Genomic DNA, 14,623 nt, shown 5'->3' with positions numbered 1-14,623 from the left:
AGGAGACATTGTATAGTTTTTAAAAATGAAATAAAATCTTATATTATAGACTATTTTAACAAAAAAATCTTTTTTGTTAAAATAAACAGTTCATAAGATTTAACAGCCTCTTCTTTGCCGATGTACGAATTACAATATTTTGTAGTAATTCTATTCTGTGTTAAATCCCATCCACATCTCATCCTACTCATAATATTATAAATGCGAAAATTTGTGAGGATGATTTTATGTATGGTTTTTTCTCTTATCTAAATGAAAAACTGCTGGACGGATTTGGATTAAATTTAAAAGTTATGCATCAGAATAACACAAGATCTGTAGACATAAGTACTTATTTTACCCGAGCGACACAGCGTGATAAAATGAAATATTACTAAAACGAAAATAATATATTATTTTTCTTAAGTTTATGCTTCTACAGCTTTCCATATTGCAATTCTAATGTTTTCGATTTAATTTAGCAATAAAAATATGAAGTTATCTAATCTAATATCTATCAATATCTATATCTAATATATATTATAAATGCGAAAGTTTGTAAGGATGTATGGATGTATGGATGTATGGATGTATGGATGTATGGATGTTTGTTACTCTTTCACGTAAAAACTACTGAACCGATTACAATGAAATTTAGCACACATATAGAGGGTAACTTGGATTAACACATAGGATAGTTTTTATCCCGGAAATCCAAGGGAACGGGAACTATGCGGGTTTTCCTTTGCAAACGCGGGCGAAGCCGCGGGCGGAAATCTAGTATATTATAAAGGCGAAAGTTTGTAAGGATGTATGGATGTATGGATGTTTGTTACTCTTTCACGTAAAAACTACTGAACCGATTACAATGAAATTTAGCACACATATAGAGGGTAACTTGGATTAACACATAGGATAGTTTTTATCCCGGAAATCCCACGGGAACGGGAACTATGCGGGTTTTCGTTTGCAAATGCGGGCGAAGCCGCGGGCGGAAATCTAGTACATTATAATATACTTTTTATGCTTAAACGGAACCCTCGATGCGCGAGTTCAAATCGCACTTTGCCAGTTTTTTTATCTCAGTGAAATCATTATTTAAGTTTAAAAATAACATTTGATCGTGTAATAGATTGCCGTATCAAAAAGACAACAAATGAACCTGATTTAAACAGATATATTTCGATACAGATATATTTGAACACTTAAAACAATGAAACTATCTGCAGATAAGGTAGCTTTAAGAAATATGGTTATTTAAACAACCCATTCAGTATTCAACTGTTAACTGAAATAAAATAGTGAAATAATTTAGTGTGTTAAGAAATTCAAAATGACGGTGAAAACAAATAGTGGTCATACGTATTGGCAATGGATTTTTTCTTTAATAGGTATTTATTTGAATTTTTATTTTCAACTAGAGGTCCGCCCCGGCTTCGCCCGTGGTACATATTTCGCAATAAAAGGTAGCCTATGTGTCTCGGGTATCAAAATATCTCCATACCAAATTTCATGAAAATTGGTTCAGTAATTTAGGCGTGGTTGAGTCACAGACAGACAGAGTTACTTTCGCATTTATAATATTAGTATGGATTTACAATTGAATGAGTGGATCCACGAAACGACATAATATTAGTTTAAAATTTAAAGTGTCAAAAGTAAAAATCAGATCCAATAAAGGAAAGAATTAAGTATACGTTATTTTAAATTTGAAATAACGTATGATAAATAAAACAGAATGAGAAATATTTTAACTATATTAAATTAATAATTTAACTTGTATACATTTCAATTGCATGTATTTAGTGAATACTTAGTAATCATTTAAATATAATAAAAAAAATCAAATAAATATATATACAAGAGATATATACAAGAGTTTTGAAGATGACGAATTAAATATAAAAAGCCTCGCTTAATTAAAAATGAAGAGAGAAGGAATTAATGAATTCCTTAAATACGATCCTAGATTTTACCTATTTTGTTTTATACTATGTAGTGATATTATATTTTACCACACAACCGTTTCTCTTAAAATACATAAAATTTCAATCTTTAGCCAGCATGGGCTTTATGATCTATGGCCTGGAAGCAGCCTGGATATCTCCTACTACAAAGAAGCTGCAAGCAGCTGACTCTCCTCTAGGTGCTCCAGTAACCAATCAGGAAATATCCTTACTGGCCAGTTTCAACTGCTTCTCAGCTGCGCTGGTTGTGCCAATTTATGCTATATTAGCAGATAGATTTGGTAGAAAATGGGTTGTCTTCTTCGTTACTATTCCAGCAATTGTAAGTATAACAATAAAGTATCACGTCATAAGCATGCTTTTCTTGAATTGTATCATGCTTGTCGCAGAATTTGCCAAGATATCATATTATTACTTCAAAAATATTTCCCTTAAAAGTGTAGTTTATCATCAATGTAACCGTAAAATCTTATACTTCACCCCTTTAAGTTTTTTAAAGTGAAACTTTTATTACATCGTCTCAAACTTTTTGGTCTGTGTAGCGCATGTCGCGTGTATCGCGGCTGCCGAGTAGGTATACCTACTCGGCAGCGTGTGGTCGATGTCGGCAGCCGACTGACACGCGACATGCGCTACACAAAGCAGTGTTCGGAACCGTTCGAACAGTTTCACTTTTACCGTGGTTTCATAAAACCACACAACATTTTTATTCATACGTACATTATTTCATTATTCTAATACTGTGCAAAGAAATAATGCCTGTTAAATCTTTTCCAGCTCTCGATCCTACTCAGGATAATGCTACCAAATCTAATAGCTCTTTCCATAGCAAGAGCCGCCGCTGGAATGTCGGCTTCTGGTGCATTTGCTGTCACACCAGTCTACATCCGCGAACTGAGCCAGAACAATCTTATAGGCGTCCTAGGATCCGTATCAGTCCTGCTGCAGAACCTAGGTTTCCTGATAATGTACTTGATCGGCGCATACTTTGATTACTTCACAGTTTTATGGATATATTTAGCATTCCCTTTAGCTATGGGAGTGTTAATGTTAAAGGCCCCTGAATCTCCTTCCTTTTTGGTTAAGCGTGGGAAAATAGATGTGAGTAAATAGTTCGTTTCATATTTCAAAATAATAATTTACAAATTACAATTTCCCAAGAAATAACAAATGTTATTTTACAGGAAGCCTACAGGGTAGTTGCCTTTCTAAGAGGTCTAAAAACAGATGATAAAGAAGTTAAAACTGAAATAGAGTACATGCAAAATCAACAGGAAACGTTTAGAAATCTTCCTACAGTTGACTTGAAAGCTATATGTAAGTCCTAGTTGATGAAAAAAAATAGTTTAATAAAGTAAACGGCACAGTAATTCAATGCTAAAATAAACTGTGTAATAAATATTTTCTTTTCCAGTTAAAGATAAAGCTTGGCGTCGCGGTTTAATATTAATGCTCTCTGTCTTTACAATACATGCCTGGAATGGTGCTTTTGCAATAGTAACGTATGCATCTGCCATATTGGAGTCAACAGGAAATAATTTCGGAATCAGTCCGGAATTACTAACATTGAGTTTTCCAATTGTCATGATTATTGCTTCGTTTGCATTTACTAGCATCGCGGAGAGGTTTAATCGAAAGGTATATTTTACATTGTAGGTCACATTGTATATGTTACATTTATTACATAAATTAGGTTCAGTGCTAATTTGACTGTTATTTCCCCATTGTAATTCAAGCTTCGTACATGCATGTTCCTTCTTCTTAATTTAAATGACAATGCTGTCCATAATAATGACAAACTTCTCCTCCAGCCTCTCCTAATAGGAGCATACCTCATAACAGCGATCGCTCTCGCGGGATTGGGCATAGCGCTACTCATACAGTCCTACGGCTATACAATCCCTGGCTGGTTACCAATCACATGTATGATGATAGCCGTGGCGTTGTATGCTGGAGGAGTGAGGTCATTGCCTTATATTATAACTACGGAAATGTTTAATTTTCAAGTAAGTTCAAGTTTTCTTTCATCATGAGATTGTACTGATAAGCTTATGCTTCAGGATTGTTTTCTGTTTTCAGGCTCGGGCCAAAGTGATGGGCTGCATAGGCACCTATGCCTGGTTAACTGTAGCCACACAGCTTTTTACTTACGCACCAATAACAGATACTTTTGGAATACACACGACGTTCATTTTCTTCGGTTTCCTGAATGTATTGGGAGCTTTAATTACCTGTCTCATTCCCGAAACGAGAGGAAAGACTGATGAAATGATTAGAGACGAACTAGCGAATGGGAAAAAGAAATAGTGGAAAGAAACATATTTGTTGTGTTGGACAATTTTTGTTTTGTGCATAAGGATTAAGGAAGTAATTTCAAGATTTTTTTTGTCTTTTTGTTTGATGTAGATAAAATGTAAGTCTTGGCTGTATAGACCTTTAATAGCACAAATTATCAAACAACACAAACTAACTACTTAACACCTTAATAGAAATTATTCCGTCGTAAATTATGATAATAATGATTTTTGTGCCTAATGATTGATATTTACTTATTATTCTCCTCCTCGGTACAGTGGTTGACACGTGAGCTTAGAACCGAGGTGTCCTGGGTTCGATTCCCGGTTTAGACGAAGAAAAACAAATGTCTCGGTCTGGCAGGACACAGAAGGCTGATCACCTACTTGTCCCTAAAGAAAATCGACCCGTGAAATAGATGTATAATGCATCTGCCCCTTACCCCACTAGGGAACTTGGGATGATGACCACCGAAGACATTAGACAACTCATCACAGTTTAGCTACAGGAAAGAATGCCAATGATGTTAATTTTAGCTATTATTTGTATTTAATTTTAGCAATTTTTAATAAAAAAGATTATTGTATACATCTCGTATTTCATTCCGAATGGCTTCTTAGTTCTTACCCTTGAATACAGGATCGCTAATGCAGTGTTTTTCGTTCCGTTCCCGTGGAATTTCCGGGATAAAACCTCATTTGTCCTTTCTTTCAAGTCCAAGTGGTTGGACCGTGAAGAAGAGTTACTTTCGCATTTATAATATTAGTTACCTAGGACATTTAGGATCATTCTGTCAACGAAAAGGAAAAAGTTCAAAGAAAAGCTATCTACAATCATTTTCTACGTAAAATATCAATATTTGGTAAATGATCGTGAAACTATTTTCTTACGTTTATAAAATATTTCTGTAACGGTGAATTTACATCAAACGAACATAGAGCTAGAGCAAGAGCATTCTTTCGTGATCTTTTACGAAACGAAACGTAACGCAAACTCGTATTCAGTGTTGTTCAGTCATTGCATAGAATATTTTTGAACGCACTAAGAACAACGAAAGAATGCTCTACGCCTGTTTACACTTAAAGAATTTGACATATTGGGATTATAATGAACATTTACTCGTTTGATGGAAATGCACCGTAATAATAAACTTCCATTCAAAATCATTATGTTAATATTTAGTTAAAACAGAGAGGACGTTATCATATTTATAAAGTATTAACATCAAGATTTATTTATATTTCTTGAAATCTGCTTCGTGATGATGAAAGATTCTAATACCAGTAGCATATACCTATAGTAAATAGTTATAGTAGTATCAATAATTGAAATGATTGCATCAGTAATTTTATATAAACAATCGCAATCGCATGTGAATTTATATGTATGTTTTTTTTCTCATTGTAAGTACTGTACCTACTTTGTTTCTATATACTGTTTTTTGTTTCTATATAATAAATAAATAAATATAAACTTTTAATAGACTCCAGGCGCATGTTGAAAAAATTATGGGTCATTTGACCCACCACCTGACCTATGAATGATTTTAGAGCATAAAATAATAAGATTCAGCACTATGACGTCACTCGTAAGCTGTCCACCTGAGTGCAGGTGAGAATTCGAAAGTTCAGGTAGAGATTTTCTCCCCTTGTCTCCATGATTTTTGTACGGCGTTGCGGAATAATGGCTTAAAAGCAGTATAGAAATAGTATGACACAGATGCCGTACAAAAATGGTGGTCCACAAAGTCGGAATTTATTTTTATTTTTCGACAGTTGCCGGGGTAAATTTGGTCATTTGATTTTGTACCGCATCTGTGTCATACTATTTCTATACTACTTTTAATCAATTATTCCGCAACGCCGTACAAAAATCATGGAGACAAGGGGAGAAAATCTCTACCTGAACCTTCGAATTCTCATCTGCACTCAAGTGGACAGCTTACAAGTGACGTCATAGTGCTGAATCTTATTATTTTATGCTCTTATATCATTCTAGATAGGTCAGGTGGTGGGTCAAATGACCCATAATTTTTTCAACACGGGCCTGTAGTCTATAACTACATAAAAATATATTGTATCCTGTAATTATCAGGCGACTGAAAAACAGCGCTGTTTTGGATAGCAAGCTGACACGCAGCCTTATGCTTTTTGTACTTATAACCAATAAAAAAAGCTTTAGGTGTATTCAAGTTACACCCGGATGGAACGAAGTTTTAGAGAGAGATAGATAGAGCAACACGCGCACGCCACACTGCTTACAACTATAGCAAAAAGTGTCGTTACAACTTTTCGTCTTAATTTTTTCCGTCTAGCCCCCTTTCGCAACGCGAAGAGGAACTTCGTTCCAACAATATGTAGGTACCTACTGTGTAATCTAATGTAATGCGATAATATGGGAAACAATAATCGATATTTTTATTATTATTTTGTTTTTATTTCACAAATTGCCTATGATTAAAAGATATGGATAGATATCGGAAAGCGGCACGTCGAAATGTGGCAAATAATGTCCTATAATATTTATTTATTTATTTATTTATATTGTATACTAGCTTCCGCCCACGACTTTGCACGTGCATCCGTTTTTCCCCGTTCCCGCAAGAATTTCGGGAAATCCTTTCTTAGCGGATGCCTACGTCCTAACATCTACCTGCATGCTTACAGATATAGATATTAGCTTGTATAAATTGCTTTATTAGCCTTTTTTATTTTTATACTTTTACTTACATGAATATTAATTGTATATTGTGACAAATTTAAATTGAATATAGCATACTGCATAAAGCTTTTTAAGGCCTTTGCAATTTGGTCATAGAAAAATCAATAAAACGATTAAATGTACACAATTTCTCAAACAATAGTTCAAATTTCCAAACATATGCTTTATTCAATAAACATGGCTTATGCAATGAATCGAATGAAAAACCTAATTGTAGTAATAGGTACTACAAAATGTAAGAAAATGGCTGTATGGAGAGCACTATTTGTGGCTGTTTCTTTATTAAAATTGATGCGATGTGGTAAGTATTTATATACCTATAACGTAATCCTAGTAATATTTTTCATTACAAATGTTTTTATAAATTAAACCAAAGATAATTTGAAGACGTCATAACCAGACATAATAATAGATAAGTATATCTAGAAAACACTTCTTAAATTGATTTGAATGATATTTTTGGCAATGATAATAATTTATAATCTTTAAATTGGATGAATGTTTATTTTAGTTGAACCCGATTGTAAACTTTTTGCCTACATAGCCAGGCTTAAGAAAATAATGACATGATTAAAAAGAGCAACTATGTAGTTTCTTGCCGGTTCTTCTCCGTAGATCATAATATTATGTAATGACGTTTCAAAAGTGCTTCTAGAAGATGTCTAATTGAATAAATAAATGTTTGAATTTGAGTTTAATAATATTAACCCATCGAGCCCCAAGCGGCCCGATCGGTCCCTACTATAAAATCGTAAAATTCGAGTATTTTGCACCTAATTACTCAGGGGTTAATTACCAAAAAGGCAATTAATAAAACCAATTCCTTTGAAGCTTACACAACATCGAAGACAGAAATGGAATGTGAATTCCCGCCAAAAATGGAGGAAGATCTCACCCACGTTAGACGGAAGCGTCTGACCACTGAAATGGGGCTCGTTTGTCTGGAAGATTACCCTTACACTGTCTCTATAAGGTAATTAAGACATGGATGATGGAAGAGTACGAAAATTTACATATTTTTGTTTTAGATTGAGGAAACTTTTTGAAGTGAAAACTTCTTTAGCAGCGTTGAGCACTTTTTCTGTAATGGGTATAAAACTCGCGTCAGGACACGTGACCCTGATCGAAAAAGCGTAAGACGGATACCATTCCAAAATATGAAACATGCTCAACGTTAATAATCAAGTTTTCACTTCTGCCGGCACTCCCGGAGTGTAAAACAATTTCTATCGAAATTTAATAAATTTCTAATAACTGCACTATGATAAGTGATGAGATATAACCGCAATCTATACAAATAACTGGTTTCGCATTCTGTACATAGATAAAACACCTTATTATCTTATCAGTATCGATAAGGTCAGTATTAGTCGGACGTTAGTGGACACCATGTCAATTTTTCTGTGGCCACTAAGATGTTTCACTCGAATATTCATTTTAATCCTTATTATATACGCTATAACTTTATTCTATACTTACCACAATCGCTTGAACGATATTCGAGCCAAAAGAAAGGACATATCCTACCTAAATCACAAGGAATTAAAGTACATTTTACAATGGACCAGGCGTTTTAGTGCACCGTTCGATTACATGGGAGAAGGTAATTCTGCTTTCGTCAAATACAACTGCAAATATCGGAACTGCTTCGTAACAGATGACAAGAATTATTTCCTAAACCAAAGTGATTTCGATGCGATAGCATTTAATGGAAGAGATGTGAACATGTGGGCTTTTCAGCTGCCAAAAGATCGATCGCTTAAACAGAAGTATATCTTTGGAGCCATGGAATCCCCTGACTTCTTCCCAGCTTGCAACGACTACCTAGACGGCTACTTCAATTGGACATGGACATATAAATTGGATTCCGATTTCCAGTGGGGTTATATAAGCATTTACGATGTGAAAGGCAATCTAGTTGGCCCAGCAATTGACATGAAATGGATTGAAAAAATGGACCCTGTAGATGATGAATTAAGGTTAAAATTGAGTAAGAAAAGAAAAGCGGTTGCGTGGTTTGTGTCGCATTGTTCAACGAAACGTCATAGAGAAGATTATGTAGAAGAATTTACCCTAGAGCTGAGTGAATTTGGCTGGACAGTGGATATATATGGTAGATGTGGAACGCTTACTTGTCCGTTGAGTGAATCGAACTCGTGCTTCAAGATGATTGAAGACGACTATCATTTCTATTTGTCTTTCGAGAATTCGTTTGCGGAGGATTATGTGACTGAGAAATTGTTGACGGCATTAAATAACTATGCAGTTCCTGTAGTGTATGGAGGAGCAGATTATTCACGGTAAGTAATAAATTAAAATATTTATCAACACATACCTATAGTGTCAATCTTTTCGAATTCATTGAACATTGTTTATCAAATATCAATTCTATTGATACAGGTTACTTTTTACTTTGTTTCGAACATTTCGAGCAATAATAATAATTCTGCTCAACCTTAATGAATGAACTTTAAGTTTTATTATGATCTAGGGCCAATAAAATGATACCCAAACTACATTTACATAACCTTTTAGTTTTAACGTGATCGTGACTCATTGGAGATCGTTCTTTCACATTATTCATCTGATTACTAAAACGAAATATTATGACAATTTTAAGCCGCAGAATTTATCGCAGATATTTAAACAAGCTCAAAATTCAAGATAAATCTATGAGCAAGCCACAAAACTTTCTTACTGTCCCACCCTTTATGATTACGTTTATGCTAATCATGACTTATCTAATTTCAGATTTCTACCAGCAGGGAGTTACCTAGATGCAATAGAACTAGGTCCAAAAAGATTAGCAGAAACTATCTTCGATATTATGGGCAACAAAACTCGCTACTACGAGTTCTTTCGATGGCGTAACCACTATGTTTATAGAGATGCTGATCATCTCAACGCGTGTAGATTGTGTGAAATGATGAATAGGAATTTGGAAGAAAAAAGTGTATGGAAGTATTTTAGGACATGGTGGAATGGTGTAAGATACGAAGAGAACTGTTTATGAAAATGTTACTTATTTAATTTGTTTTAAGCGTTATTTTGAAATGCGCATAAAATATAATTTGGGTCGCGTCATGACAATATTGTCACGGCATGGAGTAAGGCCGAAGGTGATGATTTTGGTACCTTTGAGTCTTGCCAAAGAAGTTTCACTTCTGACGCGTGACACACACGATCTTTATTTATTTATTTGTAGTCGTTGTTATTATAAGTAACAAGATGTAGATAAGTTATTAATGCTGCGGGTGTAGCTAATTAGTCACATTTTACATGAGCTAATTTAGCTCACAATAGTTGAATCATGCCATCTTAAACCGGCTACTTACATACCTGCAGCAGAGGCAATTTTGATATTGAACCCTTATTTGGCTCCTTAATTGTGATGTGTAAAGGCAAGCAGGGATAATGTTCCAATATTGCCCCTGCGGCAGGCACGTGAGTATCCGGCCTTACTTTGACGTCTAATTGTGTCACGTGTGTGTGCCGATATTACTTGCTCTGTGGTGTGCCGTTTTTGAAGATAAAAATATGTTCTGTTGGTAGCCTGTATACACCTTTTCTACTTATAATATTATCACAGTATTACAATAATATTTCATATTATTGTGATGTTAGTTTTAAGTTTTGTGATTAAATAATTAAACCTCTCAAATAACTATTTCTAGATAAAAGCTTATTTTAAGTAGTCAAGATCTTAGATAATATTATTATTTAATTTTTCCTACTTATCTAGCGACTTGTGTTTTATTCAATTACTTTAATAATTAAAATATGTATATAGTACTTACTTACCTATTAAAATTTTATAGATAAATCTTTCATATTTTGTCAGTATGCCGCCCATCACCATACATACCTACACTTTTTGTACCTAGTTATCTATGTAAATTTTTTCAATTATATTTAACAATATATTATATTACTAGCTTTCCGCCCGCGGCTTCGCCCGCGCAGTCAAAGAAACACCCGCATAGTTCCCGTTCCCGTGTGATTTCCGGGATAAAACCTATCCTATGTCCCGGGGTAAAAAGTAGCCTATGTCCTTTCTCGGGTATCAAAATATCTCTATATCTACCAAATTTCATGCAAATTGGTTCAGTAGTTAAGGCGTGATTGAGTAACAGACAGACAGACAGACAGAGTTACTTTCGCATTTATAATATTAGTATGGGTTAATAATTATCAATGTACCTTTTTGTGATAAAATATGCCCATAATAGGAACTATACATCCATTTTTTGTGTGAATAAATATCTGTTTCGATTTATTGTTCTTATAGTTATGGAACTTGGAAATAAAATTCGTAGTAAAATTAAGAAACTAGTATTTTATTTTGAAATTGTACCTATGCCTTTTATCAGGCTTACAAAAAAGGTGAGGTTCCCCATTCGGCAGTTCTTTTTTCTTTCCCAAATTAACTCGAAAATTGAAATTAAATTAATGGAATAGTGCATTATGCAAGTTTAAAAAAAAAACAGATAAAACCAGTATTTATGAACTGGCTAAACAGTTATTGTTTGTTTTTATTACATTGCAGGTTGCACGGTAAACATTGGTGCGGGGGCGCCATAGTCGGCAAGCAATGGGTGCTGACCGCAGCACAATGTTTCGATTAGTGAGTTCTTTATATTCTGAAAAGACTGAGAAACATATTTTTCATAAGTGGTAAAACTGGGATAAAAAATTGTTAAATAATTCGGGTGGGTTTGATATTAACAAAGATATAAATACTTACAAAAAATTTAATAACTAAGTACTTAAGTATGTTAAAATAGTTTTTGAGTTAAAAAAAGTATTTTTTCTGAAATTAATTTCGACAAAATTAGTTTCTAGACCAAACATTTATTGATTAAAAATTTCGACTTTTTTTTTAATATTTTTGAAGTGAAAACTTCTTTAGCGGCGTTGGGTATAAAATCTTAAACTCGCGTCAGGACACGTGGCCTGATCGAAAAAGCGTAAGACGGATTTTTTTTTTTTTTAGCCCTTCCCCCCTAGAGTGGCTTTCTATTAGCGTAAAGTTGAATAGAATAGATTATGAATGTATGAGATTGACGTAATCAATCGTCGTCGTCGTCGTAATCAAACGTCAATCTCATACATTCATAATCTATTCTATTCAACTTTACGCTAATAGAAAGCCACTTGTCTAGGGGGGCTGATATTCCATGCGTAAGACGGATACCAAACATGCTGAACGTTAATAATCAAGTTTTCACTTCTGCCGGCTCTCCCGGAGTGCAACCCGTCTTTTTTTTTTGTATCTACGAGCTTTTTTTTCCTCTAAAGTATTTGGTACCTACTTAATTCAGTGTATCAAAAGAAGAAGTGTCCGTACGCATGGGGTCCGTTTTCCGCGACTTCGGCGGTCGGATCCTGGCGGTCACGGACATCAGACGGCACCCGGACTATAGGACCGATCAGTACTATCCTGAACATAATTTGGCTATGATCAAGGTATCACCTATATTCATTACTAGGTTTCCGCCCGCGGCTTCGCCCGCGCAGTCAAAGAAAAACCCGCATAGTTCCCGTTCCCGTGGGATTTTCGGGATTGCGTCATTTTCCTGGTATAAAAAGTAGCCTATGTCCTTTCTCGGGTATCTTTCGCATTTATAATATTAGTATGGATTATTTTAATTATAGTGTGCTGCGTATGGTTAACAATTACTATTTAAAATTATGGAGATACAAATCCATGTATAGTAGGTACCTACAGCAAACTTTTAACAATTATTATTAGCGGGTACTAACTTTGCATTTAAACCTATCTGATAACACAATTTTCTCCACGTTGCTTAAGCTATTTTTAAGATGATCTCTGTAAACGACCAAAATAAAAAATTAAAATTTTTTCGTATGCAATGAGGTCTCTGTCAGTTATAGTAGTCTCTCAACAGTAATTTCTCGTAAAAATTTTAATCTGATTTCTAAATTATTTCAGATGAATATCCCAATAATGTTAAGTAGCAGAGTACAAGTTGTATCGGTAGCAAGTACTGGGTCAGATCTTCCATCCCTCTTCGGCGAAACAATAGTTACTGGCTTTGGATCTGTGGTAAGTTATAAACATTGAGTTACTAAGTACTACGTACAGAGTGGCTATTCCAAACAAAAATAAATAGGGAAAAAATTTAACAGAAATACGTGAAGTAATAAATCTAAACGATTTTTATAATTGAACAAGCCTCAGAGATGTAAAAATAATTAAAACTGTGTACACGGAGCGGCAACGTCGCGTCAACGTGCTCGTCGTACATTCATCATGCGGCAACGTCGCGTCGCTCCAGCAGCTCATCATGAGTTCAACGTGCAGCAATGTCGCCTAAGCCGCTCGATATGCGTTCCTGATGCGGCAACGTCGCGTCAGCAGCTCTCTAAGCGACAACGTCGCGTACCTAGTACATGGAGTATGGACACAGTTTTGCATATTTCTACGCATTCGTCATGCATTCGTCAATGGATGAAACTGTGTGCATGGCGTGCATATTACTACAGATTACTAAATAAGTACTTTATTACGTGGATAATCCTTTTCAAAATCGCAATTTTTTATACACATTTCTTAACTTTGACAGGTAACAGGACAGATCCGGGAAGGCGAGAACCAGGAGCTACGACGCATGATTGTGAAGGAGATGTCGCGGGGCGAATGCAGGAAGGTGTACGGGAACGATTATCGACTGCAACACGACCACATGTGCTTGCAGAGCGTGATGAAGGGGGTTGCTTTGTGTGCGGTGCGTTTTTGTATAGTCGGGTTTTAGCATAATACATATAAAACATCTTGTATAGAAGAAAAATTTTGCTAGCGATAGTCACGACCATAATATTACATTTACCTACTTATAAATTACAATACATAGTGGCAAAATATATAAAGAATTTATAGGTATTTAATGATCCATTGATAAGTGATAAAATTAATGTGTACATAGTAATATTAATTAACAGTGTGAAATTCAGTTGCCAATTGAATTCACGTAGATTAAACCTGTTCTTTACCAAAAAGCAAATCCAGTTTACTTTTAAAATCTTCAAATTCAAATAACGTTCTTTTTGCGTGTTTTTTTTTTTCTCCAGGGTGACACAGGAGACCCAGCCGTCCATTTCAGCGGTCTCAACCGAGCGGGCACGTTACACGGCATCGCTCTATTCTCTGGTACCGAAGAGTGCGCATTGAAATCCAAACCAGGAGTTTATGCTAAGGTACTTAACTACAGTACTTTGTTATACTTTGCAAGGGTTGGAAAGAGTAAAACGGGACCTAACCTTTTATTTTTATCAAAAAGCGAAACCTTTACCTAAAAAGCAATTTATATGCCTGCATTTAATTCTTATAAATAGAGCGTGTACCTAGAAATGAACTGTACATACAAACAATATGATTAATTAATATTGAAGAGAAAAATAATATTCTTCTTATTTTTTCAGGTTTCCTACAGTAAAGCATGGATCGACAAAATACTTAATAATCAAGATATTAATGAAAGTGCAGATAGCGGTGATAATGTTATTCCAGTTGATATTTAATTGTGTTAAAAAATAAATCATGTTTCATAAAATAATAGCATTACACATTTTGTTTTATTAAGTACTTAATTCACCTTTCCTATACTTATTACCGGGTTTGCGTATTTTTGGTAAAGTGA

The 14,623-nt window shown here is 34.7% G+C and overlaps 3 protein-coding genes across 3 annotated transcripts; all 3 read left to right on the top strand.

The window, feature by feature from the left end:
* Positions 1–1,312: 1,312 nt before the first annotated feature.
* Positions 1,313–4,253, top strand: LOC149897410 (facilitated trehalose transporter Tret1-like). The gene is made up of 7 exons (XM_090115995.1): positions 1,313–1,370; positions 2,039–2,268; positions 2,724–3,047; positions 3,131–3,263; positions 3,361–3,584; positions 3,758–3,952; positions 4,026–4,253. Exons 1-7 carry the CDS (start codon positions 1,313–1,315, stop codon positions 4,251–4,253), a joined length of 1,392 nt encoding a protein of 463 aa, XP_089972121.1.
* A 2,952-nt stretch (positions 4,254–7,205) lies between these two features.
* LOC149897408 (uncharacterized) lies at positions 7,206–14,504 on the top strand. The gene is made up of 8 exons (XM_090116004.1): positions 7,206–7,263; positions 7,794–7,935; positions 11,509–11,586; positions 12,284–12,428; positions 12,916–13,029; positions 13,550–13,711; positions 14,055–14,180; positions 14,406–14,504. Exons 1-8 carry the CDS (start codon positions 7,206–7,208, stop codon positions 14,502–14,504), a joined length of 924 nt encoding a protein of 307 aa, XP_089972130.1.
* LOC149897409 (lewis-type alpha-(1,3)-fucosyltransferase-like) lies at positions 8,352–10,062 on the top strand. Its single transcript, XM_090116413.1, has 2 exons — positions 8,352–9,262; positions 9,714–10,062. The coding sequence occupies exons 1-2, from the start codon at positions 8,352–8,354 to the stop codon at positions 9,973–9,975; spliced, it is 1,173 nt and encodes a 390-aa protein (XP_089972539.1). The 3' UTR covers positions 9,976–10,062.
* Positions 14,505–14,623: the final 119 nt, after the last annotated feature.

This window comes from Colias eurytheme, chromosome 25, assembly GCF_061535395.1.
Source record: "Colias eurytheme isolate Ceu_HAF_F1 chromosome 25, ilColEury1 Martin Lab GWU primary, whole genome shotgun sequence".
Lineage (NCBI taxonomy): Eukaryota > Metazoa > Arthropoda > Insecta > Lepidoptera > Pieridae > Colias > Colias eurytheme.
The sequence above is the reverse complement of the archived record's forward strand: the minus strand, read 5'-3'. Positions and strand labels throughout refer to the sequence as shown.